Source organism: Stylophora pistillata, chromosome 7 (genome assembly GCF_964205215.1).
Source record: "Stylophora pistillata chromosome 7, jaStyPist1.2, whole genome shotgun sequence".
Lineage (NCBI taxonomy): Eukaryota > Metazoa > Cnidaria > Anthozoa > Scleractinia > Pocilloporidae > Stylophora > Stylophora pistillata.
In genome coordinates, this window is record NC_142525.1 from 31,491,371 (window position 1) to 31,515,716 (window position 24,346).

At 36.8% G+C, this 24,346-nt stretch overlaps 2 protein-coding genes across 3 annotated transcripts in view; one reads left to right on the plus strand and one right to left on the minus strand.

Annotated features, from left to right (window-relative positions):
* Positions 1 to 152: 152 nt before the first annotated feature.
* LOC111330426 (uncharacterized) lies at positions 153 to 16,105 on the minus strand. Of its 2 annotated transcripts, none has more exons than XM_022935285.2 (15): positions 15,981 to 16,105; positions 14,701 to 14,788; positions 14,407 to 14,464; positions 13,036 to 13,077; positions 12,845 to 12,919; positions 12,009 to 12,166; positions 11,409 to 11,516; positions 9,970 to 10,853; positions 9,129 to 9,384; positions 6,703 to 8,422; positions 5,953 to 6,035; positions 5,412 to 5,491; positions 4,562 to 4,660; positions 2,055 to 2,120; positions 153 to 1,693 (listed from the first exon to the last, which is right to left on the minus strand). In XM_022935285.2, exons 2-15 carry the CDS (start codon positions 14,759 to 14,761, stop codon positions 1,628 to 1,630), a joined length of 3,756 nt encoding a protein of 1,251 aa, XP_022791020.2. In that variant the 5' UTR covers positions 14,762 to 14,788; positions 15,981 to 16,105; the 3' UTR covers positions 153 to 1,627. The 2 variants fall into 2 exon arrangements, with proteins under 2 accessions (XP_022791020.2, XP_088583035.1); XM_088726909.1 differs by having other exon boundaries at positions 9,129 to 9,380; positions 9,966 to 10,853.
* The window catches only part of LOC111330469 (ferroptosis suppressor protein 1), an 8,315-nt gene continuing 47 nt past the window's right edge, over positions 16,079 to 24,346 (plus strand). The window contains exons 1-6 of the mRNA XM_022935328.2: positions 16,079 to 16,204; positions 17,786 to 18,186; positions 18,839 to 18,903; positions 19,817 to 20,047; positions 20,232 to 20,502; positions 22,743 to 24,346. The exon at positions 22,743 to 24,346 is cut by the window's right edge and continues 47 nt beyond it. Of these exons, the coding sequence (XP_022791063.1) occupies positions 17,826 to 18,186; positions 18,839 to 18,903; positions 19,817 to 20,047; positions 20,232 to 20,502; positions 22,743 to 22,966 (1,152 nt within the window). The 5' untranslated portion in view covers positions 16,079 to 16,204; positions 17,786 to 17,825 and the 3' untranslated portion in view covers positions 22,967 to 24,346. The remainder of the gene's footprint in view (positions 16,205 to 17,785; positions 18,187 to 18,838; positions 18,904 to 19,816; positions 20,048 to 20,231; positions 20,503 to 22,742) is intronic.

Consider the following 24,346-nt stretch of genomic DNA (forward strand, 5'->3'; position numbering starts at 1 on the left):
TAGCAGCTTCATGGCACAGAAACCATTTGGATTCCTTTTCTCCATGGAGAAAAGGAGTCCAAAAGAACAATACCTCCATGATCAGACCTGACTAGACTTATCCAAAGGGAATAAGTACAGGTAGACATGCTTAAAGCGAAAACATGAAAATGTCTGAAAAGCATTTAACATTTATTTTTTTCTTATGTTAAACAAAAAGATGCTAACACATTTCTGGGGGAGTTTCCAATATTGTACTCAACAAAACACCATTGCTGAAAGGTATTTACTAGTTTGGAGAGTGCAAAACAGAATTCTGTAGTAATAAGATTTCCAACATCTGACCCGTTAACTACCAATTTCTAATAAACGAGCATTCCCTCATTCTGGTCACTCTATTTTTCGCGGTAAATAAGTCCAGAAGATGTGGTGTTACATCAAGATAGCATTAGATGTAAGGCCATGATAAATTTGTTTATTCTCATCATGTGTTTGCGGGGTAATATATTGCAATTGTGAGGAGAAGTTACCCAGCTAATGTCTCCTGAGAGTCAGTAATACTTGCTGCTATTAAAACAGGTAACTCGTTGGGATAAATTTGAACAAAAAAAAAATTCAAGTTGTAGGGGTTAACTGTGTACAAAAATATAGTAAACTTGAAATAAGTGATCATGTTTCAAGTATTTTGTATGAGCAATTTCTTGAAAAAACTTTAATTGACAGTGTCTTCTGCTTTGTCAGTGGAACTTCAATTGACTCAGTAAAATAAAATGCTGCAGCAACAATAATCAGTCAAAAATCTCTCTGCAGACTGAAAGACAAATTTAAAAAGAACCTCCCTTAAAAAAGATATCAATTTCTCTCTTTTTATGGTACATGTGTGCATCAGTGCCACTCCACATAGATGGTACAACTTTGTCATGGACAAAAAGACTTACTTGCCATGACAATTGGCAAATGTGGAGCACACCAATAATGCAATACATTTAAAAAGGCACGTTACTATGCATCTCGCTGACATGCAAACTATATACAATTGGAGAAGCATCACTAATATTAAGCATACACTGATATTAATTGCATACCTGACAATAATAATAATAATAATAATAATAATAATAATAATAACAATAATGATAATAATAATAATAACAGATTATTATTATTATATTTAGGTATTTCGGATACCCGAAATACCTATTTTTTTATTTCTCGAGGGTTTTTTTTTTCACTACAGTTAACGGGCTACGCCCATGCGCCCCATCATACTATTCTTACTGTATATAGCATACAAAAGTTTTAAACTGCTGCATAATAATAGTAATAATAATAATGAAAACTACTACTAACTGCTAGCTGACTGAACAACACTTGGCATTCCTTTGTCTGAATTTTTTTTTTTTTTATTAGTTACTAGTCATATAACACAACCTTAAAGTGCACCATGTTTACCAGAAAACTGAACAAATGTACATCTTAAGTAAGACATAAAAGTATTTTATACAAAGTATTAAGTACCATATGTCTTAAAATTACATTTTATATACAACAAATTGTCACTATACTTGGTAAGATGAACAATTCAGGAACTTCTAAGTGTTTTTTATCAGAACCTTTGATGATTTCAGAAAAGCAATCAATTTATCTTTTATATGCTACCAGGTACTTCAGTCTTTGATGCTTGTCTTGGTTTTTTAGCTGGAGATACATGACACTGAAAATAAAATAAATTCCCAAGTTCATTATTACCAGTATTATGGTATTTATTGATTTACTGAAATTAGACTGAAAATTTGATGCAAAAGAAGCATAATCAACAGTGCTAAAAATATCAAATTTTGCATTTCATTCTTTTTCTAAGCACAATTTATAGGTCAAACACTTCAGATGCCTGCATAACCACATTTATTTATTGTAACCTCAGCAACTTGATGTGCATGACATAAAAAAAAGTGATTTCAACAATAATAATACCACAGAAAGCCCTTTTGGTAACATATACAATTCAACAAGTGAATGTATAGAGTTATTCTACATTGAAAATATACCCATTAAACATTTCAAAGTACTGTTACCTTTTCCCATCTCTCCAACATTTTTGCATACTCTGCTTCATAAAACCTGAACACCTCCTCGCAGTCCTGTAAAGAGAATTCATGAGTAACTTAGAATGGAATTAAAAAGTTTGGATTATGTTGAAGAACTGCACTACTTAGCATATTGACATGGTGCTATAAAAATTTAGATTTGAACATTATTTTCAAGAAGTATTCCAGAAACACTAACAGAATAGAGGAATTCTCCCAAGTTGACATAGCCCTATAATCAACTTATCGCTGAGAGAGTTGGTATAATTCTTGCAATTTCTACAAACCTGAGACCATCCCTGTTAATAACTGTTACTGGTTTGCATAACTGTCTTTAGTTCTAACAATAACAATAATAACATTTATTATTACACGACTCGGGCAGTCAGAGGGCCAATAACTAAAATCAACCAATCAAAATGCTCTATTGCTGGTCAATATTCTCTCAGTATTGGACCGGGCACTGTCCCGAATGGTCCCGAATGATACCGCACTTGTGTCCCTTTGAACTTCAGTCGTGTAATACACCTTTTGCTGATCATTTAGGTGAAAAAGATGTTCATTTTTGCGAAGTGTAGAATCAATAAGGCGAATATACATTCTATAACACCAAGAAGCACTTCATTAACGCCACGGAACATTCGAGAGCGCAATTTGCATATTTATAAACGATCAATAGTGTCAACGAACAAACAAGAGTATCTATCGAAAATCAAGGATGCCAAGTGAACATTTCAACACGGGCAATTGACAATCAGTAACACCAAAAGAAAATCATTAACATCTTGTGACAATCTCTCCTCTTATAGCTCGTCCTTGACTTCGTGCGGTCCAAATATTGTAGCCACACTCATCTACAAATACAGTGTGATTTACGACTGCATGACCCATGAACCGGTTTCCATATTCTACTCGTTTTTGAAGGACATCAGGGCGGTTTCTATCAGCCAGCAGAGGTCTTGCCAATTTCACTCGATATAAGATTCCTTCGAGAGCTCTCGCTACGGTACGGTCATGAATTATCGGCTTATGTGGAAGGCGTAGTCTCAATTCGCAATTCCTCTCGGCAATTGTTAGAAGGCAATTTTCATTGATAGTGTCATGCAGACAGTCCCGCATGGCATCATCTACTCGTACATGATTGGCGCCACCTTGCGGTCTTTCAGCTATCCTTCCTTCTCGGACGTAGTGTGAAACTATACCTCTTGCAGTCGATCTATTTACTCCTATAGTTTCAGCAATCACCAAATAATCTTCATGGACATCTTCAAAGGTGAGGACAATCCTTTCACGTTGTTGCAGAGAGATTCGGTTTCTGGGTGGCATTCTTTGACTCTTGTACTGTACAGTACTGTACTGTACATGTACCTGTATTACGCGGACAGTGTTACGTTCAAAGATATTCCTCCTTTTATAGCTGTCTCAGGAAAAGATTGAGCAACTTCAAATTTAAATGATAACCTACATGTACACGTACTTTCTTGCCTATTGGCCATTGTTTGTTATATTTTGACAACTGGTCGTGAACTCACTAATGAACACTTTTTTTCTTCCTATTGAAAATACTCATCATTCAAATGATTGTTCGAATCGCGGGATGGAATGTTACTTTGCAATGAATAATTGTCTCTTGATGCCATTAATTGTGCCTCTTCATTCTAATTGTCTTATTGAATGTTCCTTTTTCACTTATGATTGTCCGAAGATGTTATTGATTTTCTTTTGGTGTTTTTGATTGTCAATTGCGCGCGTTTAAATGTCCACTTGGCGTCCTTGATTGTCAATAGATGCTCTTGTTTGTTCGTTGACACTATTGATTGTTTATAAACATGCAAATTGCGCTCTCGAATGTTCCGTGGCGTTAATGAAGTGCTTCTTGGTGTTATAGAATGTATATTTGCCTTATTAATTCTACACTTCATGAAAATGAATATCTTTTTTGCCTAAATGATCAGCAAAAGGTGTAAATCTCTTATTAACCAAGCTTGCTCGGGACCGTACTGGAAGAATATCGGCCCTAGGTCTTTTTTGTACGGACCTCGCTGTGCTCGGTCTGTACTGTCAAGACCTCCGGCCGATATTCTCCCAGTATGGCCCTCACACTTGGTTCATCAGATATATTTATTTGTATTGTGCCTTTTCTATAAAATATTCAAAAGTGCATCACAACAGTAATTAATAACTAAAATTATACAATTTTTTCTATAAAAATCATAAATTATATATATTTATTTACATTAAATTAATGAAAGATAATTACAAATAAAAATATAGATATACTAAGAGAATTGAAATGATTCCTTAAATAAAAATGTCTTGAGTAAAATCTTAAAAGATGCTAAGTTCGTTGCTTCACGCACGGACCTTGGCAGCTTATTGGCAGCTTGGCAGCTTATTCCATAGGAAAATTTTCCCTTCTCCCTGAAGTTTAGATGGGGCTATGTGAACGTGGAAAAAATCCTATTTTGCCTGAAATAATATAGAAATCAACTGACCTGTCGAACATGATGGCCAGGAGGATTGTATTTCAAACAGTTTGACTTCACCAGCAGCATATCAGAATGGAATTCACTGTACTCCTGATATTTCCCAGACTAAAATAATACAACCACTTATGATTACACATCTAGCATGCTGTGATATTCTACCATCAGTAAATAACATAATATTAGAGTTTACAAAGAATTTCAGGTAAAAATGATTTTAAGCTAACTTAGGATGTACTGTCCAAAATTGAGTCTTGACCACAATCTTAGAGTAACTTTCATTGTGTTTTTCTAGTAATTTAATAAATAACAATGAAAAGTCCCCTTAGAGGTAAGTTGATAAAATTTGTATTGTTAAAATTGTACTGGTTTGATTCCTTCTTAATTTGTTTAAAGTACAATACCACTAAACATGTACCTTGCAAATGACACTACTTTGAAATCATTTTCATATAAAATCATTTCAAACTAAAACATAATTACACACTTTTTTTAAACATTGTCCTCTGGAAAAAAATTAATACTACATGTAAAAAATATTTTATGTCATTTGCATGTATCACTACTTTCAAGATGGCAACAGTAGTTTTGGCTGACTGTAAAAATAGTCTATCAAAAATCTTGCTCAATACAGCAGGTAATGGTACTAACCTCTAGTTTTACTCTTACGGTTCCAAAATCCATGGGAGTTTTTATTACTAACCTCTAGTTTTACTCTTACGGTTCCAAAATCCATGGGAGTTTTTATTACTAACCTCTAGTTTTACTCTTACGGTTCCAAAATCCATGGGAGTTTTTATTACTAAACTCTAGTTTTACTCTTACGGTTCCAAAATCCATGGGAGTTTTTATTACTAACCTCTAGTTTTACTCTTACGGTTCCAAAATCCATGGGAGTTTTTATTACTTTGTGGTAACCAGGTGCATCGTCTGGGTCCACTAAAAAAACAACAAAATCAACAACTCAGCTGAGTCACAATGAAGACTGATTCATAAGTGGGATGTAAGATAAAAAAAGGACGATGGTTTGTCTTTGTGTGTTTGCGACTAATAATACCGTAAGACAATATTAATAGTGGTTTTGATCATTATGTAAATATTTTTAATAAATAAGATTGTCATAAATTATGATACCAAAAAAAGTAAATGGACAAATGCATGGAGACATGCTGATGAGAAAAAATCTTTGAGAAGACAAGAAAAATTCACTGAAAAGAAGGATGCAGCTAAGAAATTCATTGCATTGCAAAAGTTTGTAACCCATCCAAGATGGGCTCTGTCCAAAGGTGCATACCTTCACCATTTGCATGTATGCTTTGCAAAGAAAGACAGATTTATTTAGGGGCTCTCCTTTTTGGCTGAGTAAATTTTAATTAGTAATTATCATCAGTCTACTTTACCTGGTTTAAGGAACCATGAAGCAGCACCAAAATCACCTTTCCGTCTTCCTTGGCCACGATAACTGGCAACTTTCTGCAGGAGGCTGAGAAAAAATGTCACCATAGCCTTATGAGGATCAGTCAGCATTTAATAGAATGCTCAGTAACTACAGTATGACCTTTACATGGCTTACTCATCATGCACAAAACCATCTCAAAAACAGTGATGACCCTGAAAGCACCTTAGACGATAAAATTTGACAAAATGATTTTTATGGATTTCAATAACTTTTCCATAAGCAGCTGCTGAAGGTGTATTAAGTTGCCGTGCTTGGAAAAGGGGCCATGGGGTGAGACCCAAACACAAGAGTGTGCTTGCAGGCTCAATAGATGATGATACCTGTAAGAGGTTTGATAGGTGGGTTTGACTGTTGGGAACCACTTCTTTTTTGGAAACCCCTCCATAAAATACCATTTAAGGGAGCTCTGTCATCATTATATTATTCACAGTTGCTTTTGCTATAATTGTCTTCAGAGGGAAAGAAGACCTGGTCCTGACTTACTTCTTAAACACATGTTAAAGAAATGAGAATGAGCTAAAAAGTAAAAGAGAAAGGTAAGGTACCATAGCAGATGATGGATTGCAAATGAGATTTGAAAACATTAAATGCTTGTTTTTCCCAGAAGATCAAGTCATCATGGAACTCCCTTTAACATATGATGATTAATAGTCTGGGTGATTGGCAGAGCCACCTTAAAAAATTAACAAACCTGAGAGCACCACGGACCCAACCACTAACTTGTCTCGGTGGTGACACATCAAGGGATGAAGGAGGCTTTCTCTTTCTTCCACTGGTTCTAACACTACCAAAGGCCTCAAGAGCCTTAATTTCCTTCTCTGTAAGCTCTATTGTACTTTCAGCTGCACTGTTAGAACTACTAGTGGATGTTGACAAAACATCAATAGGTGTATCAGAAACATCCCAACTATCATCCTCAGGTCGGGACAAAACACTTAAGCTTTGTCCTTCATCAATAACCTTTCCAATGTATGACAAAGTAGTGGAAGGTTCAGTTGTTTCCTTTGTTTTTTCCTCCATTGTAAATGCACTTGGAACAAGAATGGAGGTTTCCTGACTGGAGGATGGTAATTCTCTTAAAAATCCTGATGACTCATCAAGCTGATGATCATTAGTTGTTGCATGTTTTACTTCTTTGTATTTTTCAAATGAATTTCCTTCCATGCTTTCCACAAAGCTTTCAATTATTTGAAGGGCACTTTCCACAGGAGGCCCATCTTCCACAGATGTCCCATCCTCCACAGATGTCCCATCCTCGACAGATGTCCCATCCTCCACAGATGTCCCAATCACATTCTGATCATCTTCCTGAACACCTTGAAATGACGTCTGAACAGCTGACTCCAAGTCGAATTTAAAAGTATCCTTGTCGTCATTATCTACTTGTGAAGACCCTGAATATATATCCTCAGGTAAACAATCTTCTACTAATTCAGATATTCCCCTAGAATCATCCAGTCTCTGAACAGTAACATTTTCCATTGATTTCTTAGCAAATGACGGGTAATTTCCGGTCGTTTCTATGTCACTAGTTGGTTCTTTCTGCACATTTGGTCCATCTTTATCCAGAAGAGTGACTTCAACATCTTGTAAAGATACTGGATCAACAGCTGCTTCATTGCAGTCTTCCACAGTTTGTAGCATATCCTCAGCACCATCATCTGCTGGATTTTTTACAGGTGTACTCTCACCAATATTTTTGAAAAACTCCTCAGCAGATGGTACCTCAGGTATGTTGCAGCCTGCACTATCAATTGTTTCAGAACACATAAGAAGAGAATCATCCTCAGACGAAGTGTTGTTATCACATTCAGTCACAACGTTCTGTTTATTTGTTACTGCCAATTTAGAGCTCACTGCAACATGTGACTCAGACTTTTCCACCACATCTGAACCTTGTGATTCAATGGCAGCATTACTCTGATCTGTAGAATCAAGTGCAGAATCTTGACTATCTGGTGGTCTGGGAGAAGGTTGCTCCCCTTCTGTGTTAGGAGACAAAACCATAGCTGCTACACCCTGAGAGACAGCTGTATTTACAGCTAACGGCACTGAAGACTGCAGCTGTGATACAGCATGAGCAGCTACACCAGTCGCCACAGGAACCAGAACAGTTGGAATAACAGCTGGTACACTCTTAACTGGAGCTGGCAAGATAGTTGGAAGCTTCCTGATGTTACCCGAATTGGAAACAGCAGTTGGTGCCACAGTTGATGGTTTAGGAGGAGCAGGAAGAATAGTTGGGAGAGGTCTTGATCTCACCTGAGTGGTGACGGTTGCAGTTGTCAGACTGGGTGCAATCTGTGTTGGCGATGGTTTAGGACAGACAGTGGCTAATGCTGGTGATGATTTAGCATCTTTCTTGGAAGCAGGTTGGGAATGAGAGGATGACGAGGAAGCCAGAGGGATTCCTAATCAAATATCAGCGACAGCAATGAATAAATAAATAATGGTAATTGAACTGAGTGGAGTAGAATTTGGAGCCAATAATAATAATAATAATAATAATAATAATAATAATTTTATTTAACATAGAGAAACACTTAGCTGAAAGCTAGTTTACAGGTTTTTCACCAAACAACTGAAACAAATAATTCAAATTTAAAATAACATTATTAAGAATCCCATCTGGCTGAAGGCAAACCAGTTGGCTATTTACAAGCATGGCCGAGGATTTGAACTTGGAGCTACCATGAAACAAATCCAGGTAGTGGTCAGGGCGGGACTCGAACCCGGGAGCGGCAGATTGTGAGTCCAACACACTGACCACTTGGCCACACTGCCTTCTATAAAGATTGCAAGGATCATTTATTTAGTGATTTCAAAATGGCTGTTAGTAATAACAACAAGTCCTTCCCTCCTCGCTAAAGTGGATTTGTGACTCAGGGGTTTCAAGTTTAACAGTCAACTTATTGACCTCCTTGCCTGTTGGAATTTTTATAACATGTGTACATTTTATCTTATCTGCTTGTTCACAACTCACAGAGGTACTAACACGCATACAGTATTGGAGTTAAAATGTTGTCAGTAACCTTATTATCCATACCCTGAAATTTAGCCACCTTTTAACTCAATAAACAAACTATAGACTGAATTATTTCAATCACAAATACTTACCTTGTGTCTTGGTAATCACCAGCCCTTGAGTGGAAGTGGATGGGACAGAAATATTGGAACCGGGTTGTAAAGGGGCTGGCACAGATAGAACCACTCTCTTTGAACCTACTAAGGTTGTCATGACAACTGTTTTGGACCCTGACGAAACTGACTGAGTAACAGTGCTGGACACTTGAGTTTTTGATGGAGCTTGGGATGGGACTGTGCCCACAGTTGTGATTACCACTTTGTTCACTGATGTGCTTTGAGTCACTGCCTATTAATATGTAACATACAAAAAAATGTACATTATTTTACAAATTGGTTTGACTAACATGGCTGCTGATATTCCACTTAATATATACCAGTTTTCTTTACACACATTCAATATACCCCTAGTTAGGGTGCACTTAGTGATATAAATTAAAGTATCTTGCCTGGGGAGACCACTAAATGACCCTGCCAGGGCTTGCACCCAGATCTTTCCACCTTGCACCCAGCAAGTTAAATATTAGGCCCTGCTGTCTCCCTTTAAAGTACAAAATGATCATAAACTTAAAATTTGAAATGCATTCTAACTTATCCAGATGAATGCATTGAACCTTACCAAAAGGAAGAAGGAGATCTGTGTTAAGTGGCAAACAAGCCAGCCTCCAGGAAAATCAAACCACTGGACACTCGCTCATGTATGTATAAGTATATGATACAACATATCAAGTTTTCTTTTAGCTGCAGTTAGTATCATGAGTTGTCAATGCTTTGGAGATGAAGCTAGATCTTTATTTGTTTGTTGAAATGTTTGTTGATGTAGATGCTGAGCCAATGGAAAAAAAAAAATGAAATAAATCTATCCATCACATACCTGAGAAGTTGACTTTGTTAGACTAGCAGGGCTGCTAGTCCCAGGAACCACACCAGCAACAGTTGTTTTGCTGAGACCTGTTGTCATGACAACCACAGGTTTACTTCCACCGACACCTCCAGTTCCTGGAACATGAATAACACGGACAACTGGCTGTGTGCTAGAGACAGGTAAGGTAGAGGAGGCCTGAGAACTTGGACTGGGTGTTACCATAGTAACAGTGGAACAGGTTCCCATGGTAGCTGGCGTGACTGACTTGAACTTTACAGTTCCTGGAAGAGGTTTGAATCTAGCAGGTGCTGGTTTTACTTTGTGTCTTGCGGCTAGCTGAGCAGCTGTTAAACCAGTTTTGAGTGTCAGTCCAGCAGGACTCGAAGTGGCCACTGGACTTGATGCTCCTGTTGAGACATTCTTCACAGCAGTGGATAATGGAGCCTTTGAACTCAGCACTGTCTTGGAAGGGACTCCAGATGCAGATTTTGTTTGAGTCTTTGGTGACGACTGTGTCACTGCTGTTTGGACTTTGGCAGGTGATGATGTTACAGATGTCACTGCCTTATAGCTCAGGATTGTCTTGGCTTGTGAGACAGCTTGAGACACTGCTACTGTCTTAGTGAGTAGTTTCACTTGTGCTGCTGATGCAGGAAGAGTTGTGGCACGCGGAACAGCTTTAATTGTCCCTGCTGGACCAAGAGATTTACCAGACTTCGTCATAGTGCTCACTGATGTGGTCTGTTTGGTGAAAGCTTTTGACACCAGGGAGGGGGTGGGGATAGTCACTTTTGTCACTGGCTTGTTGAGGCTTGTCACACTCAGACGTCTTTTTCTCTTTGGCTTGCCATCATCATCATCATAAGCATCAGCATCATTTGATGGAGTTCCACCTTTGAAACAGAACAAAATTAATAATTTGAAACAGTAAGATGCCTTCCTCCACATCCATGAAGTTCAGCTATGGAACAAAATAAAAATTACTAATTTTGAACACAACCAGTTGGCATCCCACCCACCAGCTAAAACATCTTACTTCCAGAAGTGATTACACTGTAAAATCTGAGCACTTATCAGAATATCATGATATCATCTAGAAAACAGGTCATAAGAATGGCAGATGTACCCATCAGCTTGAGTTCACATCCTGACAAATTCTCCTAACCCTTAAACTCCCTGAAGTGATTAACATGTAACTTCTCCCTGCAATATCCATACAATATCCAGCAAACAAGGAAAGAAAATACTTAAGCTAATCACATAGAGATTGTTATCTTGATCTAACAGCAAATTCATGTGACAAATTTACAAGGAAATGTAAAGCAGCTGGAGAGGAGAATTCACAAGCCGATCTTGGGAGTTACATGTAAAGAGTAAGTCAGTAGTAAGCAAGAAGGCTACATAGGAGCTTCAACTAGGAATTATAAAGTACTGTAGATCTTGGATACCAGTCTGAGGTTGTTTTATAGCTGTTGTGGTCTTGGTGCTGTTTTGCTGGCTTGTTAGTGAAGATGATGAGTTCACAGATGCACTTGAACTACTACCACCTTTATTACCTACAACAACAACAACATGACAACCCTTCCTCTTTATTAATGACTTTAATAAAGCAGGTCATTGGACTCTGAACCTTATGAGGCAAAAAAACTCATTGGATACCCAATATTTATGTATACATTGTATTTTCAACTGAATTAATCTGAAAAAGCTTTCTGCATTGAGTAAAGTAGCAAGAAACATTTTAGGAACAACAGTGATCAGAAGTGGACGAAATAAAGTAAATGATTACAGCATCAGTTTTCTGTGTCATTCAAGGTTATTGGTTCTAGATAGCAATGTAATGTGTCTACAATTCGGTCACTGATTATCACAGACCAGTCTAAAGCAAAGACAACAATCCCGCTTGTAGGTAAAAATCAAGAATACAGGATGATGGACATTTACACATAGATTCTTATCATTTGGGTTTCTTTTAAAATCTTTGTTTGAGAAGACTTTGGTAGACTGTGCTTGGTTTAAAATCAAAGAGGAATTATTCACAGCATTACCTGAAGAAACGGGCAGTTTGGCATTGGCTGCAGCAGCAGAATTTGCAGCAGCTGTTGCTGAGGCACTGAACACTGTTTGGGGTACAAGGCGTGGCATGAGTGGTACAAGCCTTCTCCCCTCTGCTGCCCATTCTGCACAGCTGCCTGCACCATAAATACTAGAATAGAATAACAGAGACGAGCCTATTAATTGTGGGTAAAACAGTTGCTGTTGAGCTAAAACCAATATCAAAACTGGCACTTTGGCAGTTCTTTTAGCAGACAGTGATGAGGATGACAGACTAGTGATCCTTTACTGCTAGAATTTTAAAGGTGACTAGGAGTATTGCTTCTCCTCTTGAACAAGATGTTTGTCCATTACAAAGTATCATCAGTAGTTTGTCACATTTCCTTAACAGTTTCCTGATATCCCTTTTTATTATCCAAATGTGTTTTGTAGAGTACAAATATCATGCGACATTTGTACTCCAGAAATATCCATGAAATTCACCGGCACTGAAATAACAATTTGGCATGTTGGATAATAAATCTCTTATTAAACATTTTGTTGCATAGTATCGCTGAGTATTCTTACTCATTGTTTGTATTTTGACTCGCCACAGGCTCATCAAAATATGGCACAACTTGTAAAGATACTCAGCGATACTACACAACAACACATCTGATAAGATATATATACTTCAGTGTGAAGGGATTCAATACATAAAAGTCAAGCATCTTACCTGAGAAGACAACTCATTTTTTTTTAACTACTGCCTATTTGTCCCAGCTGTAAGCTTAGGATAGCAACTCATGACAATTATTTATTTCAATACAGAGTTAAATTATTCCCGCACCTCTCAGCCACAATAGCAAGTCTATCATCACTGTAGGCTCTTCGCACTTCAGCCCTGTGACGCTCTGTGGATATACTGTAGAGTGATCAAGATCTTTACATCAGTTTCAAGCATTACAATTAACTTTGCCATAGTTAACTCAGTATAATATTGAAGTTTAAAAACTCACATTGTAGCATTTTAATTAATACCTCAGTTGAGTTCCAAGATCTTGCAAGATCTTCTTTTTGGCTCTGTCAAAATTTAGTCAACAATAGTTTTCAATATGCAGGTAAAGATGAAGGCATAGAGTTTACAACCAGGTGGCTCAATTTAAACTACAGCTTACTTCAGTTTGGAAATCAAGGAGTGAATGAATGGTAGACTAGTCCATGATAGGTTACTCACAGCTTTCAAACCCTTTCACCCCCAGATTTATCAAACAGAAATCTCTCTTAACAATATTATTGCATTTTATACGCAGAACTGTAACTGTGAGAAGAAACAAAAATATAAAATACAAGATATTGTTTGACTTTTATCATTTTAAGAAACATATAGCAGACAGTGTGAAGAATTGATTTATTTTGAATCTAAGGATTCTGTTATGGAGAGTGCCCGTATTTTCTAGAAAGTGTTGTGATACATAATTACTAAAATAGAACTGAGGAAGTTTCTGCAACGCTTAGTCATGCTGACCCATTAAGAACTCTTAATGGAACTTTCTAGAACCCTTAGTCAGCTTATTTTGTTATTATGCAATAGTGATGTAATGATACTAAAAACAGTTGTATTACAGGTCCCTGGAATATTCTAGAACATTTTGTAAAAAATATCTAGGGAGTTGTGATCGGTTAAAGTTAGCTTTTCTTTTAGAGCAGAGCCAGTGTATTGTGAAACAGTGTGTTGTCATGGAGTGTCAATAGGGTTAGTGCTGTTGCAAAGAGCCCAGAGAAGCTAGTGGTATTACAGAGCCAGACTCGAGAGAACTGTTGGAATTACTTACTGATACTGGAATTGTCACCCGTGTGGAAGGCTACATTGAGAAAAGTTTTGTGGACATCGATCAGTTACAAGGATCTTTGAAGAGAACTGTGAGTTGTGCAGTAGTACACTGAGATTATAGTTTTATAGAGGGCTTTAAGACAAGAGGATAGTTATTGTACTGTTTATTAGTAGCATTTCATAGTAAGATTATTACGTCATTGAATAAAGTAGTTGAGTTTGTACAAGTGATATCTTTCTATCAGTTGTGAAAATACTGTAACAATTCACAATTTCAGCTTTGCCAAAAGTTTTGAAGTTGGATGTTGCCAAAAAGTAGAGATGTATTGTGAATCAGGTTTCAAAAGGGAACCTATCCAGCCTCCCTGTATTTACAGGCTTGCACTCAATTTTCCACTAATATGTAGCTGGGTAAACCAGGGAAGTTTGGCCAGTTCTTGGACTTATACTCCAATGTGGAGAAAGGTTATATTAGAAAATAACACCATCATTATCATCATGGCTTGAAAAAGACCCCAGGATCGCAACTCCAAAGCTCTGGACATTATTTCATATTAGAATATAATTTCCACACTCACCGACTCAACTCTCCTTGTGCCCTGAAAGCACTGATAATGGATGAATATGCCTCTAGCTCTAAACATTGCAAAAAAAGAAGCGTTTGATTTTTCTGGTGCTTTCTTAACCTTCATGGAAGCTTCAAGGGGGAACTAAAAACCTGCATGCTTGTCCAAAAACTCACAGATATATCTAAGAAAGGTCTCATTTAAAGTACTTTTACTGCATCACATTTTTGCTGCAAATAATATATTTGTATAGTATAGTCCACGTAAGATAGAGAGTACATTCGAAAAAATACAAATTCAGCTTACCAAGCCTCCTGAGGATCCTCTTGGCTTCATCTCTACTAACATCCACCATTTCTGCACACATTTTGCTTTTAAAAAATCTTGAAAATTCCTGACAAGCACAAAATTTAACTAAAAGAAATAAAAATCTAAAACTTTCAAATTTTTTGTTCAGTTAATTCTTAAACTCCCAAGATCTGATTGTTTATTTTCTCCCCTCTAGCTTCTACACATTTCCTTGAAAATCATATCAAGATAAGCACTTGGATAAGTTTGATTATTAAAAACTAGATCATTGGATAATGCAATTCAAGACTTTTCATTGGCTTAGCCATTATGGTATATCAGCCAATATACCATAATCTACAAATATGGTAAGCATACATGTCAGCTTAAAATTAAAAGGGAGCTAAAAATTTAATAATTTAATTTAACGTTTTTAATAAAACAATTATTCCACTCACGCTTGTTGGTTATGAGATGATTATAGCCAATGAGGCGCGTAGCGCCGAGTTGGCTATCTATCATCTCATATCCAAGGCGCGCTCGTGCAATAATTGTTAAATATTATTTTCTCATTAATATATGGATATAATAGAAAGAAGTTACATGGTAATCACTATTAGGAACTGAAGCATTAATACAATTGTAAAGAAGTTGTTTAGAAAGATTTACAGAAAAATGTTTTTAATTAGTAAAAGTGGAGCAAAATTCAAAGAGCTCTTAATCGTCACAACATACGAAAAAAAGCACTCATAAAAACCTAGTTTCTGCAGCTAATCACAAAAGTTAAAATGTTTAGAGTAAAACATTAGTGTTTTTCTAATTTTAATTATGATATTGACAGCACGAGCAAATCTTTAAACATTTGATGGATTGATAATCACACTCATTCGCATACTGCTCACTACCCCTTGGTCTCACAAGTAATGGGAACAAAGCAATGAAGATCAGCTGTCTTCTTCGACTTCGGATAGGATAATTTCTAGCAAAAACAACACTCAACTTTTTTAAGACCTTTGAACCCATATTTCCGAAATTTCCTGAGTTCCTGTTATCAAGAATTCTACTTGGAAGAAGCAGTCGGTGAAGGGTTATATTCTAAGTCTAGTATAAGTGCTCCAAGTTACGGGTTAATAAGCTTAACTCTACATCTTCGATGGCAAGCTTCTTGCCCGCGGATGAATCAAATTTGGATAGCATTCGTTTCAAACGTTTTAAAGAAGCACAATTAATTTAAAATAACGTTAAATCACAATATCATTCCACAACCGAAGAAGCAAAGTGGTAGGTTATAACATTACCTAGAAATAAAGCGTTACTACCATTGACAATCACCGAAGGCATACCGTCCGCCATGTTGATTCATCCTATGCTATTACGCATGCGTCATCGTTATTTGCAAACACATTTTCCTTGCGGGCTCATTGTCGACTCGAAGGAGCTCGAGCTGTCATAGTCAAACGGAGCATTTGAGGAGATTCCGCGGTTCATTTGGGCCCAGATATAACTTGACACAGCTTTTAAGGTAAGAAATTTATTAAGTATATAACATGGTTCTTATCCGCCGAACAATGCCTTCGGATGATAATGCAGTTGAAGTCTCCGCGCTGCAGATATTCGGAATTATTTTTATTATTTTTCCATGGCCGGGCACGAAATCAGAAGAGTTTTAAGAACACTGTTCCTCTTGAGTTTTAAGGCTTTATCTGTGATACAAGAGATTGAAGCTTTTTGAGAGTTTCTAGTATAAATCAAGATCAAAAGTGTATTACTTTTTTATTTTAATTTTGTGAACAAAACTACAGTTGATCGGGTTATGCCAATGAAATGTCTAGATTTTATGAGGGCGTCACATGCATACTTGCATACGATTTAATAATGCACACACCTCCTGCGATTATTACTCATGTATCGATGCTTACTTGGAATCTACAGTGTATAACATCTTTACCCAATTTCCACCCGTTTCTTGCTCAAGTCATTCGCCATTCGTTCAGCAAAATTCAATTTCTTTCCTTACCAGACATTGGTTTGTTATAAATTATGCATACAGTCTTATTTGTGTACGTAAATCAAGGGCTCTTCTTGGATTCCTCGGTGCATAGGTGGTAACTTCAAACATTTCGATAATATGATGTTGCTTTTTCAAAGAGGATCAAATAATTTTTCCACTTTAAGATTGGAAGATTTTGCAGCAACCAAACTGAGATACTTGTGACAACCACAAGAACTTGACTTTTTTTCTGTTAAAAGGTTTCATCATCCAGTCAAACTTAAATTTCTTCACAGCATTAGTTGGGTAAATAATGTACAGATGTGATTAAATTATTTGCATAAATCGCTTAATGGATTTTAATTTATTGATTTGTCAGCAAATTGAATGATAACCCAGCAGACCTAGAAAATTTCATGGTGAAATACAAAATGTAACATAAATTTTCTTTCTTTAATGCCAGTGGAGCCCACTGTTTTGAATTTTAATAAAACATAAACCACACAGGAAACAGGTTTCAAGCTTAGAAAACTGTTTTCACAAACATTTTAGGTGCATTTCATTTTACCGACAGATATTATACAATCTACATGACAAGAATCAAAAGCTTTTTTATCATTTTTGATCAAAGCAGCTACTTGATCAATGCCTATTGCTTACTTGTAGTGATATGTGTTTAAGAGTGATTTCAACACCTTACTGTGCTAAGGATGGATTTGATAGAATTCATGTAAATCATTCTGTCGATAGTTTTACAATAAATGCTAAAAAATATTGCTGAAAAGAGCTTCCTACATTTATGTACACCATTTTTTGACAGGTGTTATCTGTTCTTAGAGCCTTTTTTTGTGTGAGAGTAGTGTCCTTTTATGTCCTTTTCAACAGTGATCTTATAACATGCAACACTGATTATATCTTGCTATTAAAGAAATTCAAAAGATAGAGATAAGTTCTTTTAATTTGTAATAACAGTTTTGAGGTGTATCACTGTTATGATTATAGCTGTCATGATTGTGTGATGGTCCTGACTTACACTTATCAGACATTCTATGATCCCCTTGTAGTTTGCTCCATCAGACAAACAAAGTATTTAATGGATCCAATTACTTTCAGGTTCCATATGAGTAAACGTTATATGCACATGTAATATGTCATGGGGAATTCTTCTTCCTCATCATCATTGGCACCGAAGCACAACTGTCAGGTGGTGATAGTAGGGGGTGGTTATGGTGGAGTCAAGCTTGCAATAGACTTGGACAGTTATTGCAAGGTTGTTCTCATCGATCCTAAAGATGCTTTCCATCACAACATGGCAGGATTACGGTGTATTGTGGAACCATCATTTGTCAACAAGACTCTGATTCCTTATGAAGGTGTTTTAAAGCATGGGTCCTTTGTGAAGAACCGTGTGGTGAGTTGTAACATCTCCAGAAAGACTGTGACACTAGCTAGCAGTGAAGAAATCAGTTATGATTATCTTATCTTTGCCTGCGGCTCATCTGTACCATTTCCAGGTAAAGTGTATTTCTGCATGTCAGTGTATTGTAAAATGCTACTTTCAGATGTAGTTTATATTATGTTTAGCATATCTTTTTTGACCTGAAAATAAAAGTGAGAGGCCTATACTGATTGAAATCCTTGCTGCCCTGCAGTGTGTTCAAAACTATTGACAGAAACAATCTTGATATCAAATATAATTACTGTATGTTAGAGTTGGCTGATATTTGAAAATTTTGATGCAGGGAAATTTTAAAAGGTTAGATTTTAGGTTCATTGAGAAAGTTTATAAATCAATCCAATTCTACTTCAAGCTGTGTTGCTAATACTGTCACGGTGTCTTATTATTATAAGACCTGCAAACTGGGAGATAAGGAAACTAGAAGTAGTGACAATATTATTTATGGTGCAGTGGTTTGCATTTGTATACTAATTTTCATGATAAAATGCCGTAACTCACCAAACATCCCTAAAACATCTAGGTGTTCACAGTTTTCTACTTTGTAGTTAGTTTGACAGTATTGGAAATTTGACTCGACGAAATAAGATTGTCCAGTGATTCTTTACAAGAACATCAAACTTAGTTTGTTTTGTACATTATTTGCCAATTCTTCTTCAATAATAATACTAACAGTAAGTGTTGAAAATGTTTCCTTCTACTTTTTGTAGGTAAAGTTCCCCTTGGAACAAGCATGAAAGGTGCTCAACAGCTCTATAGAGATTGTGCAGACCAGGTATGCTTCAGAACTGAAAAAAAAACTCTTTAATAGCACTGTTCTAAAAGAGTGAAATTAACTGTCACTGTATGTCTATTAAGTCTATTTAACAATTTTGAGGTATACAGGGTGTACTCTGCTTGTATAATTTTGAGGTATACAGGGTATAGTCTGCTTGTATAATTTTGAGGTATACAGGGTGTAGTCTGCTTGTATAATTTTGAGGTATACAGGGTGTAGTCTGCTTGTGTAATTTTGAGGTATACAGGGTGTAGTCTGCTTGTATAATTTTGAGGTATACAGGGTGTAGTCTACTTGTATAATTTTTAGGTATACAGGGTGTAGTCTGCTTGTATAATTTTGAGGTATACAGGGTGTAGTCTGCTTGTATTGATGAGCTGAGGGAACTGATTCAAGATTCAATGCATATGTTGTAGTTCAATTAATTTTATCCTTGATTCAAATTTTATTTTCCTTTGTTTCAAACTCATTATCATGCATTAACATGACTGAGAACAAAGGAAAATAAAATTTGAACCAAGGATAAAATTGAACTACAACATATACACTTAAAATATGGCTGCAATTTAAAACAAAGGTGACTACATTCTAGCAAAAACTACAGTGTGATAGTCCATGTTACAGTTGCATGCTTGGTTGCCAAGCCTTTGAACAGGAGTGAGTAAGGGTGACTTTGTTATGATACAAACATTGCTGTTGTTCAAATGTAATGTTAACTAGATACTGGTCTCTTTCACAATGAGGTCACCTTCAGCCTCACTCCAAATAAAAGGCTTGGCAATCAGTTACACAACTGTAAAATGGCTTATTATTTCTTCTATACTTAGGGATAATTTACAGTAGTTATCACAGTGCAACAGTGAGGACTTTAAAGAAGGAACCCCCTTAATCTTGCTTTGTGCTTTTTCAGGTGACAAAGAGTAACAAAATTGTTGTGATTGGTGGTGGTCCTGTGGGAGTAGAGTTAGTAGGTGAATTAGCCACAGACTTCCCAGACAAGAAAGTTACTCTAATGCACAACAGGGAGCAAATACTGGATGACAGATTGTCACGCAAGTTTGTTAAAAGGATTCAGGATGGAATGAAGGCTCTGAAAGTGGAGACAGTCCTTGGGGAGCGAGTTGACATGGATGACCTGAATGTGAGTAGAATCACAAAAATATTATCTTGGAAGCTTTAGGTTTGAAATGTTTCCAGAGGAAGAGGAACTTGTTGGTGTCTTCAACCCATATTCCTACTACCTCTGATCCTTTTTTATTATTTTTAAGATTTCATTTTTGTTACCCATTACTGAAAGCTTGGATAAAAATGATCTTTGTTTACAGTTTGATTCGGACAAACCATGGATCACAGGGCCAGTGACACTTACTACAGACCAGGGGACCAGTGTGCCTGCAGATCTGGTGTTCCGCTGTACTGGACTCAAGGTCAATTCAGTTGCTTACCAATCCAAACTCTCAGACAAGATGGAAAAGAATGGAAGTCTTAAAGTTGACAGATTCCTTCAAGTAGAAGAGATAGAAAATGTGTTTGCCATTGGAGATTGTAACAACACCCCTGAATTGAAACTGGCATACACTGCAAAACTGCATGCTGGTAAGCGTGATCTTCAAAATGAAAAGAATTAGTTTGATAACAAATGTTGATCATACACATTTGTTCCTTTTACAACAGGATTTGTTGTTGTAAACAGTATTTGTACCCAAGATGACTACTTTAGAGGCCTTGTGGTACCCCAAAGACATCTCAAAGGGGCAACCATCTTGGACTGATTAAGCCTATGTGTAGCTGTACCCACCCCCCAAGAAAAACGGGGAAGGAATGTCTACGAAAGGCTGACACAAATCGTGTTCTGTGATGTCAACCTTTTGCAAGGAAATATATAATGGTTTCTTATTGGATAAAGATTGCAAGTAATACTTTCGAGAATACTGATTGGCTAAAATAGATTTACCACATTTTTATGTTCCATTTTTTTCGATGGCCATTCAATTGATACATTCACTGAAGTCGACGAAGGCTTGATGCTTACAGTTGACTCCACTCGCTTTTTGGGTGGTGATGACAGTAGTGGAGAAAACAGTACTGAATGGCTAGGGACGTGAAGAGATTCATCATTTACAATCGAAAATGAGCTGTGTCCTTTGAGTTGAGGCCTTGTTGAACTTATATTCACGCCCTTGAATGAATTTTTGGCTGGAAAACAAGGCCAACTTTCTTCAAACTTGTCGCGTAGTTGATTCTCATCGATGTTTGTAGTTCGTCCAGGTTCACCTGCAAATTATTTCTCTTCTTGAGGAGACCATGACACTGCCTAGAAATATACTTGGATAAAGCGTGCACATGGAAATCCAAATTTGCGAGCGCAACATTTACATCGAAGATTGTCTTCTTTTCAATCTCTTTAAAATACAAAGTACACTTGAAAAGGGTCATTGACTTGCAAATAAACTCAAAAGAATTGGATAATTACGAGGTCTTTGTCTGCGCGAGGACACGTGTGCAGCCATTTTTTTGCGGAATATATAATATATTTACATAACTTGCATAACTTTCTGTGACATCACAGAACACGATTTGTGCTAGCCTTTCGTAGATGTTCCCTCCCCGTTTTTCTTGGGGGGTGGGTACGGCTACACATAGGCTAGGACTGATTATGATGGAAATGCTTAAAAAGTAATTAAGGGAGGTACTTTTCACAAACAAAATTGGTTCTGGCACTCTCATTTGTAAAGGAAACCTATTGTGTGGTTCCAGAAAATATCCATACCCCCCACTGAAGACTTTTAGATTTGCATGCCCCACCCCCCAGGATTCTCTGTTGCAGGGGGTCTTTGATGACCCCCCTCCCCCAGGAATTTTCAAAATTTTAATCAGGGACTTCTTACCACCCTCGAAAATTCAAAGCAGTTTTTGTATTTATAAAAAGAGAAAGTGAATACTAAGTTGGTTATGTAAATGCAGTAGAATTTTATTACAACACTGAAAACATTAAGGTTAACTTTAATAAAAATATAACGCTTTGTTAAGCTTACACTTTTAGCTTCTTCACCATCATTTTGGCAAATCATATCTGTGTTGTTTTTATGTAAGATTATAAGCTTAAACATCTGGGTTGCAAAATTTAAACTGATTTAAAATGTCGACCATTCCACGTAAGTTTTACATGCTAACTCCGATGAGAACGTTTCACTCACTTAAACAACTTTGCAAATGATAGTAAATAAAACAGAAACTTACAAGGTTCCTTTGTCTACACATTTGGTCACTTTCTTCAAGTTGATTCTTATTTAAAGACCGAAAACTTCACTAGCACACACATGTTAACTAGGTTTCATGAACATCGTCACAACTTACTACAGTAGCTAGGTAGCTGGGCCTTCTGAAGATTAAGCAAGAAATGGGAACGAAAGTACTCCAATAACCATGAATAATGATAATATTTGACTCTGTTCCTAGCTTTGAGAGGTTGTAGCACTAGCTAACTCAAAGAAAAGCAGAAACATTAAAGCTTATAATGTTAACTTTATCTCAATGGCCAGGAGAACTGACTGTTGTTTCAAAACAATGTACGCGAGTATGTTTTTGTGCTTCAGATCAATTGTTTGTTGCTTTCAATGTTTTGTATGTGGTTCGTCACCCTTTGGAAAAGTAGTTTCCCATGAAAGCACCTACCCCTTGGAAATTACTGCCCTTGAATCCCCCTTTCCCCTCAGAATTTCCAATGATCTTCCGTGGGGGGGTATGGATATTTTCTGGAACCACACATTTCGCAGGATAGGTGTCTGTCAGTAGTAGTTATTGCAATGTACTACCTAATGGTATTTTGTCTTCAGATGCAGTTGCTGAAAATATCAAACGGCTTAATGAAAGCAAACGCCTGAAAGAATACAAGCCTGGTAATTCAGCCATGTCCCTACCTCTGGGACGGAATGGAGGAGCGACACAGCTTCCAAATGGAATGGTTGCTGGAAGCTTCTTAACCAAGTCCCTCAAAGGAAAGGATGTCATGACACCAAGCTTCTGGAAGTTAATGAAACAGAAAATGCCATCTAATTGAATGGCTTAACTTTTGATGGACTATTATGGACTCCAGAAACAAATGGACCCTTGCATGACTTGATCACAAACTTGTGGATCATGAAAGGTTGTTATGATATGCAGTGATTTAGAAGGTACTAGAATTTATGTGCAACATTATAGCCAAGTTTGAAGGCTAAACAACTGTTACAAATTTGTATGCATGAAGTCATCCAGCACCTTTTTCCTCTCCTTGCAAATGCTGTTAATTGTGACACCAAAATAACAGCAAAATCTGGCATTTTAAAGATGTGGCTTACCAATTCATCAACTTCTTTTCATTTTATGCCATTTTGTACCACAACTATTTTCCATGATTGACTAGTTCATGTGATCAAGTCATGCGAAAGTCTCTACTCTGTACATTTTATGTTAATAGTGATATCAGTTGCTAAAGTGTGTGGGTGACACCACTTCTGTCTTAGACAGAAAGTTGCAGTGATAGTGAAATGAAGCATCACCCCAACTTCACAAGGGGCTACAATCAGCAATGAAGTTGTTGACACAGAAATTTTTGTTCCCCCTCCTATAAGTCATTTTTATTCCTTTTGACCTTGTGACCATATTCTATTTAACCCCCCCCCCCTCCCTGCCCTGTTTGCTGTGACCTTCTGCCACAAAAAACAACACTGAATAGGAGGGGACTATCTTAACAATAACTTAGTACAAATAACCAGATTGTGTGATATTTTAATGTATTATTTAGGTACAAGGTGTGCATTAATTTTATTGTGAATTATAGCCTCAAACATAATACATATGGTGCTTGAAGAGCGGAAGTTTTGGGGAACTGTTTGTGGTCCTGTTGTAATAATGAATTGTACATTGTGTTTCATAAGTTGAGCACCTGTTAATTTTAAATTTGACAGCACCTTTCATTTATTTTGAATAGCAAGAGCCTACACATAGTCTTATTTATTTTAATCATTTTAGAGAGATTTTCAATTTGGTGTAAATATATTTAATCAAAATAGCCCATCAGGAGAAAGACAAATATCACAAGGAACCATTGAAAACTCAAGGAAGGGGAGTGTAAATGCCTTGTATGCATAAAAACACAAATTGAGCAAGTGGCAATTGGTTTTGTTTTGGTTGAGAGGATTGTGATAGTTTTGTCTGATCACAAATCAACGTCAACTGTGGGCTTCTTTTCACCCAGAATTGAAAATTCCTATAAGTTATTTATTGTCAACTTTCTTCTTTTCAGTGAGACAAAGTTACCTGTTACCCATTGTCTCGGACTTAAGATCCAAAGGGGTCTGGGTACGAGTCTTTGTTATTAGAAGTGTACCTAAGGTAGATATTACCATGGGGGATGGGGAGGGGAGTTGGCAGGGACTGTACAGAAGTCTTTATTTGC